The sequence below is a fragment of the Mytilus edulis genome, chromosome 5, assembly GCF_963676685.1.
Source record: "Mytilus edulis chromosome 5, xbMytEdul2.2, whole genome shotgun sequence".
NCBI classification, from domain to species: Eukaryota; Metazoa; Mollusca; class Bivalvia; order Mytilida; family Mytilidae; genus Mytilus; species Mytilus edulis.
In genome coordinates this window covers 9,671,060-9,694,818 of record NC_092348.1, presented here as the reverse complement: position 1 = coordinate 9,694,818, position 23,759 = coordinate 9,671,060, and the positions used below count along the sequence as shown (strand labels likewise).

Here is a 23,759-nt window from a genome sequence, read left to right as displayed (position 1 = left end):
AAATAGAAAGACTATAAAATGTAAACTCAAAAGACAAATTGCATATAGTCTAAAACAAAGTGTTGAATATAAATCTACGCTACGATATTTCGCCACTCAAAACTTTTAATTTTGAATATTGAAAATTGAACTATCGACAGTGAAGAAATATCGTTATACTCTTTACATAGTAGATAAATGTGTTTCTCTAAACAAAGTTGATCCTTCCATTTCAAAGATTTGCAGAAAGGTGTATTCTTTTTATGTGTCGCCTTTTTTCATTACGTCACAACAGTAACTTCAGATATAGAAAATTTGACATTACATCTGTATTTTGACCAATGTAGAAGTCAGATAAAATTAACCAGATGTACATGTTCTTTAAAAAAAAAACAATCGGCCAGGAAAAGGGGTAAATCGACTTAGAATATTAACACTAGTAGTAATCGAAAAATAATGAATGTTTCCTTTTTCTTTTGTTCTGTTTTAACTAATACTACTTTTACTTTTATAAATTGTTATTTGGATGGAGAGTTATCTCGTAACGTTGGCACTCATACCACATCTTCCTATATCTATAAACACATGTGTATTGACCTTTCATTATTAAGATATATTGTGTGTTTATTTTTTTGATACACATGTAATATTTATTTAATTTTCTAAATTCTAAGATGATGTGTCTCGATGTGCAAAACATTGAATTAAAAAAAAACCAAATACCTCTTTACAGCAAATATATATGATTTTTTTTTAATAAAGCAATACAGTTCTATCATAATACAAAAACAAATAATAAATCGATTATAAAAATACTTGTTGAAAATGCTGCCTCTTAGTTTGAGCCTTTCAGGGGAGTTGACATCGACGCGATCATTTAAGGTTTGACATCACGCTTTTATAATGTGCAAAATTACCAATCGAATCATATTTAACTGAAGTATTTTATTGTTTTGTCAAAATTTTAAGTTGTTTCATTTTTGTATTCACAATTTATCGGTACTTTGAAAAGTGATTTTCCCGCTAGTAAACAAAGGCAACAGAAGTATACCCTGCTGAAAAGACATAAATGGAATGAGAGAAAACAAATCCGGGTTACAAACTAAAACCGAGTGGAACACATAAACTATAAGACAAAAAGAACTGAACAACAGAAACACTGAAGTGTAACAAAAACAAACGTCAATGGAACATACACAGAAACGAACTTTTAGATAAAAAATTACATATTCCTGACTTGGCATAAGACATTCTAAGAATAACGGTGGGTTGAACCTGGTTTTGTGGCTAACCAAAACCTCGCGCTTTATGGCAATGTTAAATTAGCGATGACAAATTGGAAGGAATACTTAAAGGAACACATAAACATAGTTTCTCTTTACTAACTACTAAACTTCTCTTCTAATATATATCTTTCTCAATATTTGCATGGAAAGTCGGGTAATGTAACCATATACAAAATAACAATAAAAGAAACCTGCTGCAGAATAAAGGTAGGAAAATTTAACTTATTTTGGGCCTGGCAAGCAAAACGTAAAATTCATCAAGTTTTGATTTGAAACAACACTGCTGACATAGAACTTCATCGTTTGTAAACGCACATGTAACATTACTTTTGATTTCTAAATGTACAGGTTTATTAAATGTCAATGGTAAAGGACAAAATTCCAAAAGTACGACTTTGATCCTGATTTCGTTGTTGGAACAAGTACCGTTATATACACTTTGATTTTTGCAGAACTTCCACTAAATCTAAAACAAACTTTGAATAACCAATTTGAGAATATCATGTGAAACTGTATCGACGCCCTTAAATATAAAAGAATTTGAGAGTAATAAGAAGACGGAACGCGCGTCTGGTGTACCACATTATTGATTATAAGCCTGGTACATTTGAAGATATTTTTGCCTTTCGGTCTGTTAGATTTTGTTTAATGTTCTTTATAACCAGCATTACATTAACGCAAGTTAAAACACATTACAAAACTAACTGATATGAAATATTGATTATTACAGCCCTGGAGTCAATTTTACCAAAAAAATTACCATTAAGATTGATCGTAAGTATACTAAATTGTTCATGACTTACGATCAATCTTAGTCTTAAGTTTTTTTGACTGGCTTTTCCATTTTGGGCCCAGTAATCATTATAAACTCCCATCTCAGCATCAGGCTGGACAATTGGTCTTTTATCAATTTGATAAGTATTTATTCGGATCCGATGTATAATACTATGAACACTACCTTGATAAAAATCATATGATATGTTGAATAGACCGAATGACGACATGTATTTAAATAGTAATTATTCTGTTATACATACTATTCATCTGTCTTTGCTGCCAATATGTAGATATAATATCACAAAAAATCATGCATATGAAGTGACCAAATCGTGCCTGATAATGTAGGCAAAATTTGAGAAAGATTAGATATGAAAGACATTGTAACAAAATAATAATGTCTACGTTTGAGAATGTATATTTTTAAAGCTGTCGAGGTTGAATGGTCTACTGTCTTGGTCTGCTTGAAGATCTCTTATTTCTTGTTCTATTGGTTTTTGGTGAGACGTTCTTTTTTCAAAAAAACCCTACAAAATAAAGGTGAAATAATCGTTACCTGATACGTCCGAAAAAGTTTCGAAACAAACAAATATTAAAATGTTTGGAAGATCATAAAACAATGTGGCTATTAGTTCAGCCAAATTTTTAGAAATGATAGATTTAAATCTATGTGAATTTAAATAGACTCAAATAATAGATAAACTTCAATGTGTGAAAAGTGACTGAAGTTCTTTACTTGAAATGGCCGTTGTCAAAATGCTTTTGTTAAAGGGTAAACAGGAGCAAACAAAATGTTTGTCATCGATCAAACTATATAAAGATTCTTTAGGAAAGACATGTGATTTCATTGACAATGAGTAGGGAGGTAAAGCAAGTATTTGACATGAACAAAAAAATTTAAAGTTGTTTCAACACGATACTTTATATTGAAAATCTTCGTGACAGTGTCATGCTTGTAAACCTATACCCTGCTCGACCGGAATTGATAAATAGGATTAAAACTGCTGAAACTGAGGCGAACACAAATTAAAATTATCCCACAAATTATGACGGAGTTTGGTGAGCAACCAGGTTAATTACCTCACCTCCTTTATGTTAACGTAAAGAGGAGCTAATGTGAGATTAATGCTACGGTGACACATAACTTTTGCTTACGTTTTCGAAATTTTAGAATCAAGATTTGGGCGAGACACCAAAATTAGATGTAAGCAAAAACCAAATGTTGTCTTACGTGGAAAAGGGAGAAGAAAAGACTTTATCAGGGTACAATGGAAGAGATGACCATTACAGAAGACGCTTTAGAGATAGATATTGAAATGTGAATGATGTGAGCTTCCTCCGAACTGGTCAGGAAGGTAATGAATAACCCAAAGTTTGAATGCAGCTATGATCCAAAGAGTATTAAAAACCCCAGTGGATAGATGCAAGTATATTGTCTTATTTTATCGAACGGAGGAAATCCCAAAGTGTGTTAATGTTATGATAGTGAACCGAGATAACTAAATGTGGTTAGCTATCCCGGATTTAACAAAGAGCTTACAGTTACCGGTACTTATACCCTCCTCCCATTATGTTGACGATGATGTCATCAAAATGAGTTTAAAGAATTGATATTTCAACAGACAGTCGATTTTCTACTATTATAGTGCACCCCTAGTTTTTGTACTCGAATGAAGCAGAATTCAACTAGAACCTTTCAAAAGACAAAAAAGAAAAAGCACCTTTCAGATATATTATCAGATATATTAATGATGTCCTATCACTGAATAACCCATACAGCCAATACTAACATCACATATATCCCAGTGAAGTTGAAATTAAGGATACGACTAATCTTAAGAAAGATGCTCCACACCTTGATCTTTTCCTCAATATTGACACAAACGGACGACTTCACACTAAAATCTATGACTAACGGGGTGTTTTCAATTTCCCAATTATCAAATTTCCGTTTCTCAGCAGTAAAAGAGGGACGAAAGATACCAGAGGGACAGTCAAACTCATAGATTGAAAATAAATTGACAACGCCATGGCTAAAAATAAAAACACAAACAGACAAATAATAGTACAAAAGACACATCATATAACACTTAAGACTAAGCAACACGAAACCCAACAAAACTGGTGGTGACATCAGGTACTCCGGAAGGGTCAGCATATCCTGATCCACATGTGGCACCCGTTGTGTTGCTTATGTTATAATTTTATTACCAATCTAGTCTAATTCGGTAGGTCACATTCGTGAAAAGGAAAGGGGATTGTAGTTACAACATAAGGAACATATCCGATATCATCTGTGAAACGGTTATTCCTTAACGGTCAACCAACTCGTGATGAAGTCCGTAAAATTTACGAAGGAATGATTTCAACTTCACCATTTGGAACTTTTGGTTAAATAGCTTCCTTGTGAGCAGCAACATACCATTTGCTACTTTGTATGGTGTTTACATATCTCAATTGATGCGTTATGCTCGTGCGTGTTTACACTATACTGACTTCATATACAGGAGTGTGCTCTTTATTTAGAAACAGCCCAAACAAAGTTATGTGGAGGAGAGATTAAAAATGACATTCCGTAAATTCTATGGACACCATCACGAATTGGTACCAGGATTATAATTTAAAACGCCAGACACGCGTTTCGTCTACATAAGACTCATCAGTGAAGCTCAGATCAAAAACGTAATAAAGCAAAATAAGTACAAAGTTGAAGAGCATTTAGGACCAAAAATGCCAAAAAGTTATGCCAAATACATCTAAGGTAATCTATTCCTTGGAAACGAAAATCCTTAGTTTTTCGAAACATTCAAAGTTTTGTAACAGGAAATTTATAAAGTGACCATATAACTGATATTCATGTCAACACCGAAGTGCCGTCTACTGTGCTGGTGATACCCTCAGGGACGAAACGTGCACCAGCATTGGCATTGACCAAGTTGTGTAAATAGTTATCAAAGGTACCAGGATTATAATTCAAAACGCCAGACGCGCGTTTCGTCTACATAAGACTCATCAGTGACGCTCAGATCAAAATAGTTATAAACCCAAACAAGTACAAAGTTGAAGAGCATTGAGGACCGAAAATTCCAAAAAGTTCTGCCACATACGGTTAAGGTAATCTATGCTTGGGATAAGAAAATCCTTAGTTTTTCGAAAAATTCAAAGTTTTGGAACAGGAAATTTATAAAAGTGACCATATCATTGATATTCATTTCAACACCGAAGTGCTGACTACTGGACTGGTGATACCATCTGAAACGAAAAATCCACCAGGAGTGGCATCCACCCAGTGGTGTGAATAGTTAGCAAAGGTACCAGGATTATAATTTAAAACGCCAGACGTGCGTTTCGTCTACAAAAGACTCACCAGTGAAGCTCAGATAAAAAAAGTAATAAAGCAAAATAAGTACAAAGTTGAAGAGCATTGAGGACCCAAAATTCCAAAAAGTTATGCCAAATACATCTAAGGTAATCTATTCCTTGGAAACGAAAACCCTTAGTTTTACGAAAAATTCAAAGTTTTATAACAGGAAACTTATAAAGTGTCCATATAATTGATATTCATGTCAACACCGAAGTGCCGTCTACTGGGCTGGTGATACCCTCAGAGACGAAACGTGCACCAGCAGTGGCATTGACTAAGTTGTGTAAATAGTTATCAAAGGTACCAGGATTATAATTGAAAACGCCAGACGCGCGTTTCGTCTACATAAGACTCATCAGTGACGCTCAGATCTAAATAGTTATAAAGCCAAACAAGTACAAAGTTGAAGAGCATTGAGGACCCAAAATTCCAAAAAGTTCTGCCAAATACGGCTAAGGTAATCTATGCTTGGGATAAGAAAATCCTTAGTTTTTCGAAAAATTCAAAGTTGTTGAAAAGGAAATTTATAAAAGTGACCATATAATTGATATTCATTTCAAAACTGAAGTGCTGACTACTGGGCTGGTGATACCATCTGGAACGAAACGTCAACCAGTAGTGGCATCAACCCAGTGGTGTAAATAGTTATCAAAGGTACCAGGATTATAATTTAAAACGCCAAACGTGTGTTTCGTCTACATAAGACTCATCAGTGAAGCTCAGATTAAAATAGTTATCAAGTCAAACAATTACAAAGTTCAAGAGCATTCAGGACTCAAAAATCCCAAAAGTCATGCCAAATACGGCTGAGGTAATCTATTCCTGGGAAACGAAAATCCTTAGTATTTCGAAAAACTCAAAGTTTTGTAACAGGAAATTTATAAAAGTGTCCATATAATTGATATTCATGTCAACACAGAAGTGCTGTCTACTGAACTGGTAATACCCTCAGGGACGAAACGTGCACCAGCAGTGGCATTGACTAAGTTGTGTAAATACTTATCAACGGTACAAGGATTATGATTTAAAACGCCGGACACGCGTTTCGTCCTGATAAGACTCATCAGTGACGCTCAGATCAAAATAGTTATAAAGCCAAACAAGTACAAACTTGAAGAGCATTGAGGACCCAAAATTTCAAAAAGTTATGCCAAATACGACTAAGGTAATCTTTTCCTGGGATAAGAAAATCCCTAGTTTTTCAAAAAAATCAAAGTTTTGTAACTCGTTTAAGAGTTTAAGTGTCCAATTTTACCGTAGTTTGGTTAAATGTATATTAATAAGCGTTTGATAGTTTTTTGTCATACTTTCTTCAAAAGAAAAAGAAAGTGGTGTTTGATGTGAGATTTTGAAGTTTGTTAGGTTTTTAAAAGTTGATTAACTGTAGTTGACTTTAAGATGTTAATCTGTTGCAAGTCACTACTTATTGATTATCATATCATGGTTCAAATAGTATTGAGAATAGAAGTAGTGAATATGCTTTAGAGACAATGAATTGAAAATAATGTACAAGAGAAATGTTTTTTAGGTCTTCAATACGTTGAGAAATCGCACACAAAGAGGTTGGTTTGTACATTTTTTTAAAAGGAATTAGTTTTGGAAAATGGACTTTTCTGAATTTTTTAATATTGCGAAATATACAGGTAAAGCAAAATTTTAACAAGGAGGTGTCCATTGTATACAAATGGTTCACTTGGCCTATAAATTTCAATGTTCAGTAGATTGTGAAATTGCATGTACACCAAACAAGCATTCAATACATCAAATACGATTGCTTATAGTACTAGAACAAAATGCTTGGCTGCGCGCTGCCTGATACGATAGCAGAGGTCGAACCCTGAACAGTTGGGACAAATTGGACACAATATTCAAGCTTGATACTGTCTGAATTTGGATTGTGATAAAATTTTTGACATAATATATAGGTTTCTGATACAAAATAAATGTCAAGATCTTAAAAATATATTGCACTATACTGTATCAGTTTATCTTTATCATTGATAATATTCAAGATGATAATCTAAAAAAAACGGCAAAATTTCCTTAAAGTCAACAATTTAGTGGCCGCAACCCAACAATGGGTTGTTAAATTCATCTGAATCCCACTTGATGATTTTGAAATAACAATTTTGTCAACAACTTAAAACAAAGCAATCAACTTTACCATTGATATAGCATTTTGAAAGCATGAAGAAGCAAACAAAAATCAAAGAAATGGAGAGCTCTCAGGGGAAAGACAGCAATTGTTTCTTTTTTTTTTTGGGGGGGGGGGTGTTATATTTTGATAGTCTACATAAAAAGAATGAATAAAAGAACAGCTAGAACATGTAGAAAGGTTGACACTAGTGCAATCAATTGTTGTTTGATGTGATTTCCTTTCCTTGGTTATGAAATTCATCATGGAGTCTATTTAGACCAATCGAAGAGATCTACACCTTCTCAATCAAAACATTTGATTAAAGTTGAAAGTTAATTATCTAAACTCAACTGAATTCTATCATTTAAGAACATTTCAATTGTGTACCACAGAACAGCAGGCTAGGGTCATTCTGTTGTGACAGTACTTTAAGATTTTTAAATTTTTTTTCTTAAGAAAGTGAGGACTGAAAAATCTATTCAGTTTTAAATTTCAATTGATAAAGTTCCAGTTACATCTCTCATCACAGGGATACATATACTTATAAAAACCAATACGATTGATATAAGCTGTGTGAAGCTTGTTTCCAGATCCTACATTTTGATATATTAGTAAATTTCATGAATAAATAGGTTTAAACCACAAAGTGAAACATTTTTAATATCTTATGTTTTTAAGTTGGTACACAAAATTTGGTTTAAATGGAAGACTACTTATCATATACTAAATGTCACATTTTAAGTGTTCAGATACATTATATTTTATTTTAGTGGATACTTTTACTCATCAAATGAGGTGCTCCGGTATTGGAGGAAGATTCTCAAAACAGACTTTTACAGAAAGAATGAAAACTGCTGTTTCTCTCCCCAATCTCATGTATCCCCAGTAATTAAATAAATTACAAGTTGACCTAGAAATTAAATCATTGCATCATGTTGATGTTTGAATCATCTACAGCAAACATAATTATGTTTATTGTAAACAAATACCGATTTTAAATTAGTACATGAATTCTGAGAATGATTTTAATAATCAGTTAAGGTTCATCATAACAAACGGACAAATATGGCTGTATTTACATGCCAAAAATTACTCTGAGTACAGACTTACCTGTGGAGTTGGAAAAGTTTTAATGCCTGGCATCCACTAGATATAATAAAGTTAAATGCATTTTGTGTTTCAGAAAGATAAAATCTCTTTTGGATTTTGATGGGCATTTTTTTCCTTCATGCAAAAGGTGTGAAAATTAACTAAGTTGTGGTACAACTATGAGATGCTCCCTCAGGTAAAAAACCGGTTTGTATTGTTTTGATTGTCCTTAATTGACATGGACAACAGGTATCATCACAACTATAGGTGAGTTAAAGAGTTTATCTGAAGCAGTGAGTGGACAGTATCAATTAAAGTAATTCAGGTGTTTGTTTATTTTTGCACCTTCTGCAGAAAGGAAAAAAAAATGCCCATCAAAAACCAAGAAAGATTTTACCTGTCTTAAACCCATTATACATATAACTTTTATATATCTAGTGGATGCTAGGCATAACAACTTTCCAAACAGCACAGGTAAGTCTGTACACGGAGTAGTTTTTGAGTTGAAAATACGGCCATATTTGTCCATTTGTTATGATGAACCTTAAGGATATCCCTGCTTCTACGTGGTGTGGCATTCCAACACTGACGTCATTACAATATAATAGGTTGGATATTTTTAGAATATTTCGAAATATTGATTTACAGGATTGTAAAAGAAACGTATATAGTGTAAGGGAGAGCTCAAAATACGACAATTTCACAAGAAACAGAAGGGAAATCTGTGAAAAAGTGTTTAAATTCAATCTATTCATTTTTGGAAAAATGACGCTTTCAGCGGCATGATTCCGATACTATTGACCTCAACTTCCATTACATTTCTCTTCCTTCCGCGCTTATTTCGTATTTACTTTCCATTACATTTCTCCGCCTACCGCGCTTGGTTTCGTATTTACCATTTTACTCTGCTTGTGTTATCTTTATTGTGTAGTAATCAACCGGGAACCAGCTTACATAATTTATTTACAGAATAAAACATTTAGACATGTTCATATGTTTATTGCTACCACAATGGTATTATGAGGTTCCCTTTGTTATATATTTCATAAGCTTTCGCTTTTATCTACGTAATAAACAAATAGATCCGTTTTGACATGGTTCTGGACTTTTCACACACCAATGATCAGCAATCGCTAGACAAAAAAGTTCTCCTAAATAATGTCAGTTTTTCTTACCATTTCAACTTAACAACTATTAAAAAAGTATAAATCGGAATCAACTTGACATCCATTGGATAGATACTGGTCTTTATCCAGATTTACGAAGTTTTATATAATCGGAAATTAATACCAACGCGGTGCGTATGAATCGTCTGATTACACATGGTCCGGTCTTTCTTATTACCAAAAAGATCGAAGTGTACGAACACGATGTTGTTAAGAAACTCATAAATCTATTTTTATAACTTTATTGATTATGTGAAATAAAACTAAAACATTGTTAAAACATAAGATACATAATAAATCGGGGGAAAACTTGATAGTTTTTACGTTTTACAAACAACTGCCTTTATTATAAGAAAATATAATGTGTCCGTGTTGGTCTACTTTCCACAGATCGTAGTACTGAAAATATTAATTGCGACTGGTTTACGTTTCTGTTTCATTTCTCAGGATAAATGTATAATTATCGATCTCGATATATATATATATAGTTACGTTCGTAAACATTAATTTGACGAGGTTTTCTGCATTACTTGTCAATATAAACTTCAAATATGTTCAAATGACATAGCAAGGACGTTATATTTCCTACTAGTCCGGTCGGGATACCGATAATTAAAATTTACTAGTCCGAGCTGAAAATCTAATACTAGTCTTGGGCATCGGGCTAGTGGTAATGACGCAGACTGCGGCCGGTCCGACTCAATCTTTGTTTACAAAGCTACAGCAGCAAAGCCTGTAACAGACAGTATCTATATGAAATATGAATAAATTGTCGATATTGATGCTGGCTTTAATACAACGGTTTGAGAGATCGCCGCCGATTTATTGGAGGGGTGTGAGAACAGATTTGAAGCTCTCTACGTTTGATGCGTGCACAACAGTGTCGTCTAGCTAATTCGATGCGACCACTGTCTTACAAATACAAATTAATATTGTACGGTGTTTTAGTGAACAGTAACAGAATACAGAAGGGCAATCAGTGAACAAAAGACAAATAAATAAGAAACATTGATCCTGAAAAAGCAAGGCTACGTCTGAGGGAAAACAGAACTTGCTTCTTGCTAGGCACTCGCTGTGAACACAATTTGATATGGAGACAAGCATTTGGTTTTGAAATTTCCTACATGAGGCATTTGCCTCAATGTAGTTACGGCCATGTCAATTAAAATAAAAGTGAGGTAAGGTGTCCTGAGACAATATACCTCAAGTTAAATGGAACCAATTTCCAGACATTTCAATTATATTTAAATAATATGTATACTTTTATTATAAAAAAAAATTGGGAAGTGTTTCCCGATGTTTTGGGAAAAAAGATGAACTTATGAAAATTCTGGTGCCATCTCATACTTTCGATTAGACCTGCTGAGTATTTATTTTCAATCCATTGCAAGTCAGGTCATTTATATTCAAACTATCACAAAACAAACCATTTATTTTTGTGATTATCAAGGCTGAGTTATTTATTTTCAAAATCCTCCTCCCCCCAGAATATCAAATGGTCGTCCCCTTATTTACTATTTCTATTTACTGTTTTGATAAAAAAAAATTACTATCATTATAAAAACGTTAAAAATTTAATTTAGTATGTACAAAAGAACAGCCAGTAGTCATTGGATATTGTAGATCATTTAAATAGTCTTGACCTATTTATGAGTACAAAAAAACAGCTAGTAGTCATTGGACATTGTAGATCATTTCAGTATTCTTGACCTATTTATTTGTACAAAAAAAAACCAGCGAGTAGTCGTGGGATACTGTAGATCATTAAGGTAGTCTTGACCTATTTATTTATAAAAAAAACCAGCAAGTGATCATTGGATACTGTAGATCATTCAGGTAGTCTTGACTGTTGACCTATTCATTTGTACTAAAAAAAAAAAGTCAGTTGCCATCTTCACTTCACACACACATATACAAATATCAATTATATGCTTAGGAGACATGTTAAACTTATTGCGGTCTGTGAAAATCATATCCCAATATTAGAGGCAGTGGCGTCATTTTTCCTCAGACCTTTCAGCTCTTTGATTGTGTCTCCTTCTCACCAATCTCAAGTTTGGTTGGAATTGGTTCAGTAGTTTCAAAGGAGAAGATTTTTTAAAGTTTGAAAACATGTTACACAAATTGTGTAAAATTGTCTTCAAAGGGCAATAACTCCTTCAGGGGTCAACTAACATTCATGGTTATAAAAACTGTTTTGTAGATCTTACTTTGCTGAAAATTTGTGATGTTTACAGTTTGACTTTATCATTAATAATATTCAAGAAGATAACCAAAAACTACAAAATTTCATTAAAACTACCAATTTTGTGGCAGCAACAACCAAATTCTACAAAATTTCATTAAAACTACCAATTTTGTGGCAGCAACCCAACAATGCGTTATTATATTGATCTAAAAATTTCAGGGCTGATAGAACTTGAACTAATGAACACTTTAACCCTTGTCAGATTTGCTATAAATGATTTGGTTTTTGAGATATAAGCCAAAAACTGCATTTTACGCCTATGTTCTATTATTAACAATGGTGGCTAAGTTTTGACGAAACATAAGATAAAACACAAACTTAATATTAGACATCCTAAGGATCATTCAGCTTGTTCTGTGGTTTCAGAAAAGAAGATTATTAAAGTTAGAAAACATGATAAACAAATTGTGTAAAATTGTCATTAAAGGGCAATAACTCTTTACACTTATTGTAGATCTTACTTTGCTGAACATATTTGCTGTTTACAGTTTATCTTTATCATTAATACTATTTAACATAATAGCCAAAAACTGCAAAAGTTACTTAAAATTACCAATTTAGTGGCAGCAACCCAACAATGGGTTATGATTGATCTCAAAGTTTCAGGGCTGATAGAACGTTACCTTATGAACACTTTAAACCCATGTCAGATTTGTTTTACCTGCTTTGTGTTTTGAGATATATAAGCTAAATATTGCATTTTACCTCTATATTCTATTTTTAGCCATGGCGGCCATGCTTTTTGACGAAACAGAAAATAAAACACAAACTTTATTCTACATGCCCTAAGGATCATTCAGCTACAATTTGGTTGGAATTGATTCTGTAGTTTCAGAGAAGCAGATATTTGAAATAGTTTACACCAGACGGACAACGACGACGGACGACGACGGACGACAAGTGATGGCTAAAGATCACAGTTCCTTCTGAACGGTGAGTTAAAATGTTATAAAGCCAATCAAGGCTAAACTAACTTAGGACATTTTTAGCACGTCTTAGATGGTGATTTACCATTTACGGCGTCTGGTCTTTAAGTACCGAACATGACCTATTACCGAGTATGACTGTTTTAATGAGTGTGAATACGCATTGCTATAAGACGTGTCATAGTATTTGTTAATCCAACAATCATGCATTCAGTTATGATGATGTATGTGTAATTCTAATCGTATATTTTTAGATATCTTATAGTTTGTAGTTGTAATTCTATTATTTTGTTTTATTTTCTATTCGTATGTTAAAGTAAAGAAGATTAAACTGGGTGATTTTAGCTTAAAGCAACTATATGTACACGATTTATATGTTTCACAGTTTAATTTAGAAAATAATACCGGTATAGCTAGATAATACTATCAATTATCTAATTACTAACTATCAATATTCTTGTAATTGTTATAAAATACATCATATGATATAGTTACAAATCTGATCTTGAATTGTATCAAATGTGTTTAGAAATTTATCTGCGATGTTGATCCAGTCATTAGGACGATAGTTCGTGGTTCCGTTGTACTGTTTTTTTGTGTTGCCATATGTTGTTTGACGTGTTCTTTATTTTTTTAATTCTGTGGTTAGCATGTCGAAATGTACAATTGTATTGTTTATTTGTGTATTTCTCTGTCCTTATTGTTTTTGCATGTATTTGTACTATATTCCTGGCATGTAATGTTGTCATTTTAGTGTTATATTTAACATTGCAATAAAAGTGCCAGGTTTGGCTAGCCACAAAACCAGGTTCCACCCACCATTTTTCCGGTACCAAGTCATTAAGATGGCACTAGTTATCTTTTAGTTAGTTTCTGTGTATGTTGTATTGTCGTTTGGATTTTGCTGACTTCAGTGTTTCGGTTGCTTCGTTGTTTTCTTCTAATAGTTTATGTGTTTTCCTCGTTTTTAGTTTGTAACCCGGATTTGTTTTCCTTTAAAGGGAAACTTCGCAAAAAAATCAAAAATTGATATTATGTTCATTCTGTATTAAAATGCTCAAATTCATAGATATTAAAGTTTTATTCCGCTAGATAAGCGATCACCATCGATTTTAAATTTAGAGTATCAATTCTCTGCGATCCGCCATTTTGTCTTCTTTCCCGATTAATAAAAACGATATGTCTATAAACCACAAAGAAACAAAACTACAGTAACCGATGTAGTCGTAATTGCGTGTCGATATCTTGTCAATCGTACGGTTGTTTTATCCGACTAACTAACTTGATACGATAAATATTCTTACTTTTTTTAAATTACCATGGTCTGTTGTTTTTAAACTGTTGATATTGGAATTAGGTGAAAGTTGAAATCATAAATAAGTGTTCCGTGAAAATTGTTTTCGAAAATCTAATTTGTTCATAATTCTTTAAAGTAATAAACAAATATATTTTGATCTTCCCTCATCTGATCACCAGCATGGCTAAAGGTATTACTTCCAAAGGTATTGTGAGGGGTTTGAGGTGACACGTCCAGGTATTCAAGCGATTTCCTGTCGGGCTTGCAAGTTCATGCATCGTTTCACTTCTGCAGGTATTGATCAGTGTACACGGCTGATAACTTATAACTTTCCATTTTGAACTATCAGATGAATAATATACAACTCTGTCTTACTTGTCATTACTGAACTCATACGCTTGTTTATAAATAACATTTCTGGTGTAAAGAATATAATTCATAAACTTATAAATAATATCCAAAAAATAAGATTTGATGAAATTAAAATCTATTTAAATATTTTTTCCAAGGGTGAATTGGGAAAATGTAATATATAGTCATTGTCAATAGTGAAGGACAGATTGGAACAGACCAGAAATATTGATTTAAAAAAATGTACGCACTTGCCGACGATTCGTTTATACGACTGGATAGAAAGTTACGGAACTATAGCGCAATTTAAAATATATACATGTATACATTGAACATAAGAAAAAAACATATATTTTGAATAAATAGGGGTAAAAGTGTTGTAAATAGACTAGTCCACGTATGCCAACAGTATGTAATCATCGAATGTCGATAGACTATTGTATACCAGAAGAAGAAGAGAACCAATTTGATTTAAATACAGGTCGATGTATAACTTTTGCTTTGGTTCATTGAAGCTGTGGACCTAGTAAAATCACAGATTTATATTTCAATAAGATTGTTCTCGAACAAAGGAAGTAATTCGTCATCACAATTGTTATATATGCCACTGGACGAACACTAATTATCCCCAGGGAATGTGAATATTTTGCTGGGAAACTTTTGAGTATCAAAGTTTCAAATTAATTTCGGGATTTATTTTCTTTCTTGGTATTCAATAACAGAAAAAGAATAAATTACTTGTTCGCTAAATAGGGGTATTCTTGTCAGATAAAAGACTTTTAGTTATATTTAAAAAATAGGAAAATATGACATTAAATTGGTTCTGTCTTTTTTTTAAACATCGTTAAAAAGATGTGTGTCTAAGGTGAACGCCACAAGAACCCTGTAATACTAGTACGAGAGTATAGCATGTAAACATTCCTTCTCAATAATATGGTTGTATTGGAAATCTTTTCATACAGATTGACAACTCATTGTCCGATATGCATGTAATATTTGCCACATGACGCCCATAATTCTTTCTACCATCATCATCTTATTCTGTGATATTGCTGTAAACATCGATGGTTCACACCCAAACAAAATGGGAGTAATGGACCTTCAGAGCTTCTCCGTGTTATACACTTGTGAAATATATAGACGAAATTTCTGTATTGAAATGAATCTACATCTCAGAAACAGGATTTTCGAATAACGATTGTGAGTAATCACCTTACAAACCAATATAAACGTATGGCAAGATATAACCATGAAGGAATTTAGTTTTTGTCAGACGCAAGAACTCATCACTATTTATATCATAAACGTATACGTATATATATGCATACAGTTTCAAATATTAAGAACAAGCGGTCGATGTCTATAGTCTGTTTTCTAACTGTTCAGAGTTAGACATGTCACTTGTTCATTATTGGAAGCCTTCATATTCCCCGTCTAACGATGGGAACTCTTTCTGATTGTGTTGACTATAAATGCTTGTATGGTAATTCTGTCGTTTATCTGTACAAGCGGTTGCATTTCCTCTCCTTTCCCAACAAACAAACGAACGAAACGCCACTAGTCTGATTTCTCTGGAGCTCATCCTCAATGGCTCTTATACGTCAGGAAACTTTAATACATGTATACTAATAATGATTGTTTCAAGAACAACGATGTATGGACGAACTATTATAAATTCGTCAATATCAGTTATGCATGACTAAAATATAACTTTTATTACAACTACTGTATTACTTATTTGGATTAATGACGGCTATCATGTTCAACATTGCACAAATATTATCATAGAATTTTAAAAAAAATCCTCAAAAATCCTCAAAAGAAATAATGCCTTAGCTTAGATAATTGATATTCTTTTCACAAAAAGTTCGTGTAAATGATTGTCAAATGAATTTAATTATGTAAGAATAAAATGTTAAAAAGAAACTAAAAAAAAATCATGCATGTTGTATGTTGTATTTTTTTGTCAATTAAAAACTTTAAAATTGCAATAGTTTTATTAGCATTTAAACACAGCCAGATTTGAATACAAGTTAAGAAATTCCGGTAAAGTCAATGATATCAAACAGATGTACAATGGTATATCAAATTGGGTAATATTGCATTTAGTTTTTATAAAAGATTAAAACTACTATTGTTTGCTTCATATTTGAATCATTACGCCAATTGCCGCTAAGAATGTAATCAAAAATTGTTTCCTTTTATTTTTATACACTTTTGGAATTACGAATCTGAATTTTATTTTCAATTAATTTACACAATTTAATTATTGTATCTTTATTCTCATCGTGTATTAAATCTTAGTGTATTAACATCATGACAGCATACTCTTTCTAATCCTTTCTGTATATCCATTCCAAATAACAACATTTATACCTGTGTACGCTTGAACTCACACATGCGGCTAAATAGCTACAAGGTAAACGAATTGACCTCAAGCCGAGAAATATACAGTGACCTTTACAAAATAATATACACACTCTGCTCACACATTAGTTGCATTGAAATGATTATCAAAACAATAACGGTAAATAGAACTAAAATATTTTCAGTTCAATATCAGTAAAAATGTTCAATAAATATTTTATGAAAAAAATCTCAACAATAATTAATTAAATTTATTCAAAAACATTTACTAGAGATAATTTTATAGGAGTTTAATTCAATCAATACAAAACGGTATATGCATATCCATTTTCGTTCATTCTTATATTGTGGTTAATAACTTCGACCATTCGTCAGCTGTGCGCTTTTAATTACGTATATTGTCGATAAGCTATAAGAGTTAAACAGATTTTATTTTTTCCCAGAATTCAATAAATCGAGCTAATACGTCACGACCCACTCGAGAATTCAACCAAAAAAGTTACAAATACTTGATTTTCTCCGTTATTAGAAGGAATATAAATTTAAAACTTTGCAAATGTGTTTTTTATGTTAAGATGAACATAATTAGATGATAAGTAAAAAATCGCGGAATTTCCCTTTAATTGTTTTATGATTTTTGAAACGCGGTTAACTACTGTTGCCTTTATTTTAACTTATTCGGGTCGAAGCCAAATTAAACGGGCATATTGATAAAGATTGGAACTTTCCGTTTTGAATTTTCCTCGGTTATTTTGTTATCTTTTTATATATATTTTTTGGAATAAAGAGAAAAATTGATACTTACACTACCAAAAAGATCCAGAGAGGAATAACTTTGAGGTTCCACTGTTATTGGACAGTAATAAATTTCTTCAGAATTAAGATTCGCATGTGTCCTGAAAATTTAAAATAAAAAGGGTGTATTCCTGATTTGATTACTAGTAAAGTAAAAGGTAGAAAAATGTCAACTTCTGCAAAATAGAATGGATTTTTAGATAAAGCTAAACATGATTCATGGTGTATTAACAAATAAGTTCTTCTTCTTTTATTGTGAATTGTCTTTAATATTGAAAGATATTCGAATAAAAATATTGATTGATAGGAACTATCAGTCTTTTCCCTTTTCGTGGTTATTCAATATCCAAATCAAGTTAAAGATAATATAATTCGATTGAAACTGTTTAAAGATACAAAATATTCATATTTATATTGCGTGTGCAATTCGTCTGTTTATTTCCACGTTTAGTAGCAAGGACGCTTTGCAAAAGACATTTATTAAATTAATGACACTGACAATACTTCAAAGTTGTTCAAACTTATGCAAATTAAGTTAATGCAAATGATAGAACACTTTATTATTCATGTAAATAACTCCTTTTGTTTTTTTTAACTATTTATGCATCTGAACCCATTCCTACTTTATTAAGAATTGATAGTGCCCTATGTAGAAAATGGTGTTAGAATTTCCATTCTACTTTTCCGTTGTTTCAACATGTGCGTGTTGGCATTAATTTCTGGGATACTTTACATTTCTGTTACATAAGAGCGTTTACAATAGGTGTATAGATCTCATAAATCAGTCTAAACTCTAACTGAAATGTCCTGATTTCATAGAATTTATTTCATACCACGGCTACTATAAAAATGTCGTTTAATTTGTACAAATATTTCATAGCTCTATGTGTGTACTTTGTGTTTACATAATAATATGGCTTATTTCTAAATAGATGACAATATTATCAATGCCTGAAAATAGCTTAAATCTTCGAATTGGGGCAGATTTTGGCAAATTTACAAAGTGCATAAGCTAAAAATCGTACAATATTATGATTTTATGATAACGACTCATAAAAAGTTATTTATTATTCAGTTTCACTTACGATTTTCCAGATCCACAGTCAGTTACATATAAGGTCTCTTTAAAATAAACCTAAGAGCTAAAAATCGTACAATATTATGATTTTATGATAACGACTCATAAAAAGTTATTTATTATTCAGTTTCACTTACGATTTTCCAGATCCACAGTCAGTTACATATAAGGTCTCTTTAAAATAAACCTAAGAACACCAGTATTGATTGAAGAGAATACAATTTTCATTGCAAATGTTAGTTCCAGTTTTCAAGAAGCATAATTTTAATACATCAAAAGTGCTTCTTTTCCAATTATTACAAGTAAAGTTAGCTAATTTTAGTTTTTCAGTTCCGGTTTATTATTATGGCCAATTTAATTATTTCAATATTAAGGATGCGATTTGGGGTGAAAAGTTTTTCTTTTGTGTATGTGTTCTTTTAAGGTAAAATTAATATTTCCTAGTAATAAACTGAATCCTAAATAGTGTAAAGCTAGTACATGAACATTTGGTTTTATCCTTTCAAAAGAGTGACTCCTGGTTTAAAATTTATCATGTTATCATGTTATAGGATTTTAAAAACCCCAATCCTTATTGGAAAAAAAGTAAAATCACAAAAATACTGAACTCCGAAGAAAATTCAAAACGGAAAGTCCCTAATCAAAGGCAAAATCAAAGGATAAAACACATCAAAGACAATAACAATCAAAATCAAAAGATAAAACACATCAAAGACAATAACAATCAAAACCAAGGAGTAAACAAAGACTCACAAAACCAAAGGACATTTACATCAACAGTTATAAATAATAATTAAGAAACAATACGAACTCTACTAAAAACCGGGAGTAAAATCAGGTGCTCCGAAAGGGTAAGCATTTCCTGCACCGCAACAACTGTCATATTCCTGACTTGGTACAGACATTTTCAAATGTAGAAACTGATATAATCGGTAAAATAGTCAAAATATAGTTACAGCAGTCATCACTGTTTTACAATCTCAAGACAAACAAACACATACAAAAGACACAAAAAGCATCTATCAAAATAAAAAACACATTCCTTGTTTCCATATATCAAATTGTAAGGATCGAGTTGTGACAACGCTGCTTCCAGTTGGAGGGAAATCACACTATATTCGATAACTTTTATCGTGTCGTACACTATGTGAGTGTATTTTTCATTGCTGAATACAATCATATACTATAATTTTGAATATAACAGACAGGAGCGACCCTAACGATCAAGAGGTCATCGGATCGCAAGGGCATCATTGTAAATATGTTACAAATGCTAAAATGTGATTACATATATTTGACACATACATATTATTGGGAAGACAAGAGGATTGATGAAGGCTCCCATTGGATTCGTTGTCTATTCTTCTATATTTAGCAGCTCTTTCTTCGTACGTAGCATCTGTTTGATCTACAATTTGGAAAGAGTAGCAAACTAATTATTTGACGATAAGAATTTTTAGGCTATTGTAGCAAAACATAACTTTTTTTAAATCGTTACCAGAAAGCTTGTAATTGACAATATTGTACCATCACTATGATTGACGTTTAAGGGTTATTGAACATGAATCATTGTTTTGGCTATAGAAACATCTTGTTGACACATTGACTACTCCTCTAAGAAACTATGTTCGAAGTTCGAAAATTAAGATACTTCAGGAGTATGTTTCAGCAAACTCTATATAATATATATATTATGCTGTTCGACATTCTTCTCTGACTTGTAAATGGTAAAATGCAATTAGCCACTATGCATGTTAAGGATGCCTCCGGGTGCGGGAATTTCTCGCTACATTGAAGACCTGTTGATGACCTTCTGCTGTTGTTTTTTTCTATGGTCGGGTTGTTGTCTCTTTGGCACATTCCCCATTTCCATTCTCAATTTTACTACGAATTACAAAAAAAAAAAGAGGGGCGAAAGATACCAGAGGGACATTCAAACTCGTAGATTAAAAATAAACCGATAACGCCATGGCTACAAAAGAAAAGAAAATTCAAACAGACAAACAAAAGTACACAAAACATTACATAGAAAAATAAAGAATTAGCAACACGAACAGAACTAAAAACTGGGGTTAATCTTTTGTGCTCTGGAAGAATGAGCAGATCCTGCTCCACATGTGACACCACTCATGTTGTGTTTTTTTTTACTATGTGGCACCCATCGCGTTATATTTTCTCCTATGATATTGCATGAATAAACTCATCAAAGGTAAGTTGGTACGCCACACTTCATTAAGTCTACCTCAGAATTTCCAGTGACGCTCTTAATTAAGTTTATTAGTTATTAATACTTAATACGATAGTGCTCTCATCTCTCTTGCCAATTTTTGCTAAATATATTGAAAATCTTAATAACATAAACTTTTTCACTTTTAAGATCTCAAAATATAAGTATTGAGTGAAGTGTTTTTGAAGACTTTCGATATATGCAAGGACGATTTTATTTCTACCAAGAAACGGTTAAAGCCTCTGAAAATTTAAGGGCACTTGTTTTCCTTTCATGTGCATTTTCCAAAATAAATTAGCAACCGCAGTGAACATATGGATAGTAATTGGACAAGTTTTCTCTAAAGCGACTTTAATCTAGAATCGTCCTACACTTATTAGGTATTTAAATGTATAATCAACTAAAATTATATAATTTTGATAATAAATCGATTTTATTATTTTGAATTGCTGATAGTTTTGATATCTAACAAAAAGATATTTGATCTTAATTTCTCTGTAGGTTTACGCTGTCGCTAAGATTTCATTTCATGAAGAATAAACTCAAACATGTCAATTATATAATAAATGGTAATAAGAACACGTTGTGTATTACTATTTATCTTTTTTCAAAAAGTTATGGAGATGAACTTGATGTTCAGAAGTTGTCGTTTGTTGATGTGGTTCATAAGTGTTTCTCGTTTTTTTATATAGACTTCTCGTTTGAATTGTTTTACATTGTCATTACGTGGCCTTTTATAGCTGACTATGAGGTATGGACTTTACTCACTGTTGAAAGCCGTATGGTGACCTATAGCTGTTAATTTCTGTCATTTGTCTCTTATGGAAAGTTGTCTCATTGGCAATCATTCCATATCTTCTTTTTTTATATAGACCGTTGGTTTTCCCGTTGGAATGGTTTTCCACTAGTAATTTGTTGAGGCCCTTTAAAGCTTGCTGTTTGGTGTGAGCCAAGGATCCGTGTTGAAGATTGTACTTTGACCTATGATGGTTTACTTTTATAAATTGTGACTTGGATGGAAAGTTGTCTCATTGACACTCATACCTCATCTTCTTTTAAAGAGGAATTAAAATGGAAATTAAAATACTGATTTAACCTGAGCGTTAGCTTTTTGCAAAATAAAAGTTAAGCATGAACACGATATATAATTCAAATATTTACCACTAGCAAAATGAACATTCGTGTTTTGATGACAGGTTTTGTTGTTTTTTCGACGGCATTCTGTTGTTGATCTCTCACACGAGGAAAACAGCGTTCTTTCAAAGTTTGTTTTTATCAATACCATTTCCTCTATGGCTCTTTTACAGGTCATGGCGTTTGGATAAGAATCTTCTGCTATAAATGGTCCATTCCGGTATGCATCTTCCAAAATATGTTTAAATTTTGGCGGAAAATCGTCAGCTCGAAAATCTTTTTGAAACCTAATGATCATATCAATCCAATTGATGATTGCAGAGAGAAGGCTAATATCATCATTGGTATGAGCACACTTGGGCAAACGAATAATAATTTCTTCACTTATACGTTTAATATCAAGGACAACGTCTATCAACTTGAAAAATTCTACAAGCAAAACAACATCATGGCTTTCAGTATCGTGGTTCTCTTTACATTTGAGACAAACCAAAACTTTACAGTGTGAACAAAAGGATGTCATTTCAATGTCACTGTGTCCTATTTTTTCACAGAATAATTTAGGAGCGAAATTCTCAATTTTCAATTCGTTTATTTTCTTACCCTGGAAGGTAATGACATCATGGTGTCTAAAATATTTAATTCTCTTGTGACACTCATCACAATAACTATCTATAAAGAATTTACAATCTTTACAATACCCGATGGCATCGAGGCGATCAACACACATACCACAATGTATATTCCTAGAGCCACAGGTTACAAGTGAGAAATTAGTCAAAACTTCTCCAAAGTGAATACTATTTATTTGCGACCATTCCCCTGGTGAAGAGCAAACGCGTTTAGGTCGTATATTATTTTCGATATATTTTAGTGTTAAAAAGAGGGATCTCGCAGAGCTTTCCATTTTATAGATTTTGCTTTAATTCATGCCTGATCCATTTTTACAAATCTAAGAGTTTGAATTTGTGCATCAACTGACAAAGCCATTCATAACTTTATATATATACTCTAGTGCTGTCAATATTGAAGAATGTTTTCCCCAACATTCCATTTCTCCTTGCCATGGTCAATGAAAGTTTCTGTAAAAAAAATTATAATAATTTAATACGAATAATAATAATAGTTTATTAAAAGTTATCAAAAATATTATTACAACAAAATTTAAAATTAGTTAGAAAAATAAAATTTCGATTTTACCCAATTGATTATAATATAAAAAAGACGATGCTCAAAATCCAAGGATATTCATTCATGATGTTTTCGTCTTGTATTGCATTGTTTTAACGTTCACAAAGACACCGATCATTTCAGTTTATCTTTAGAATGTAAAAAGATAGACTCCAAATCAAAATGATATAATATTACTTTCGAAAATAAGTATTTCGGTAGTTTTACCTTTTATAGCATTGCAACATAAGTGATTCCAAATAATGGTCAAAAGAACCACTGAATTGAGGTTTATTGCTTCTCACTGTCTTGACAAACACCAATAGGCCCAAAGGAAACTAATCTTTTGTCAAACCCCGCCATGTGTT

At 32.2% G+C, this 23,759-nt stretch overlaps 1 protein-coding gene across 1 annotated transcript; it reads right to left on the bottom strand.

The window, feature by feature from the left end:
* Positions 1-705: 705 nt before the first annotated feature.
* On the bottom strand, positions 706-23,759 carry LOC139522912 (uncharacterized). Its single transcript, XM_071316541.1, has 5 exons — positions 23,620-23,759; positions 22,249-23,303; positions 20,166-20,268; positions 17,793-17,883; positions 706-2,569 (listed from the first exon to the last, which is right to left on the bottom strand). The coding sequence occupies exons 2-5, from the start codon at positions 23,126-23,128 to the stop codon at positions 2,444-2,446; spliced, it is 1,200 nt and encodes a 399-aa protein (XP_071172642.1). The 5' UTR covers positions 23,129-23,303; positions 23,620-23,759; the 3' UTR covers positions 706-2,443.

Bases quoted from the DNA above. Each gene is read 5' to 3' on its own strand.
- LOC139522912 (XM_071316541.1), bottom strand. From the start codon at position 23,128: ATGGAAAGCTCTGCGAGATCCCTCTTTTTAACACTAAAATATATCGAA. The intron at 20,269-22,248 runs GTAAATATTTGA...TCCAAATTGTAG, and splicing joins GAATGTTCATTTTGCTAGTG to ATCAAACAGATGCTACGTAC. The intron at 17,884-20,165 runs GTATGTGTCAAA...TTAAATTTTCAG, and splicing joins TCTTGTCTTCCCAATAATAT to GACACATGCGAATCTTAATT.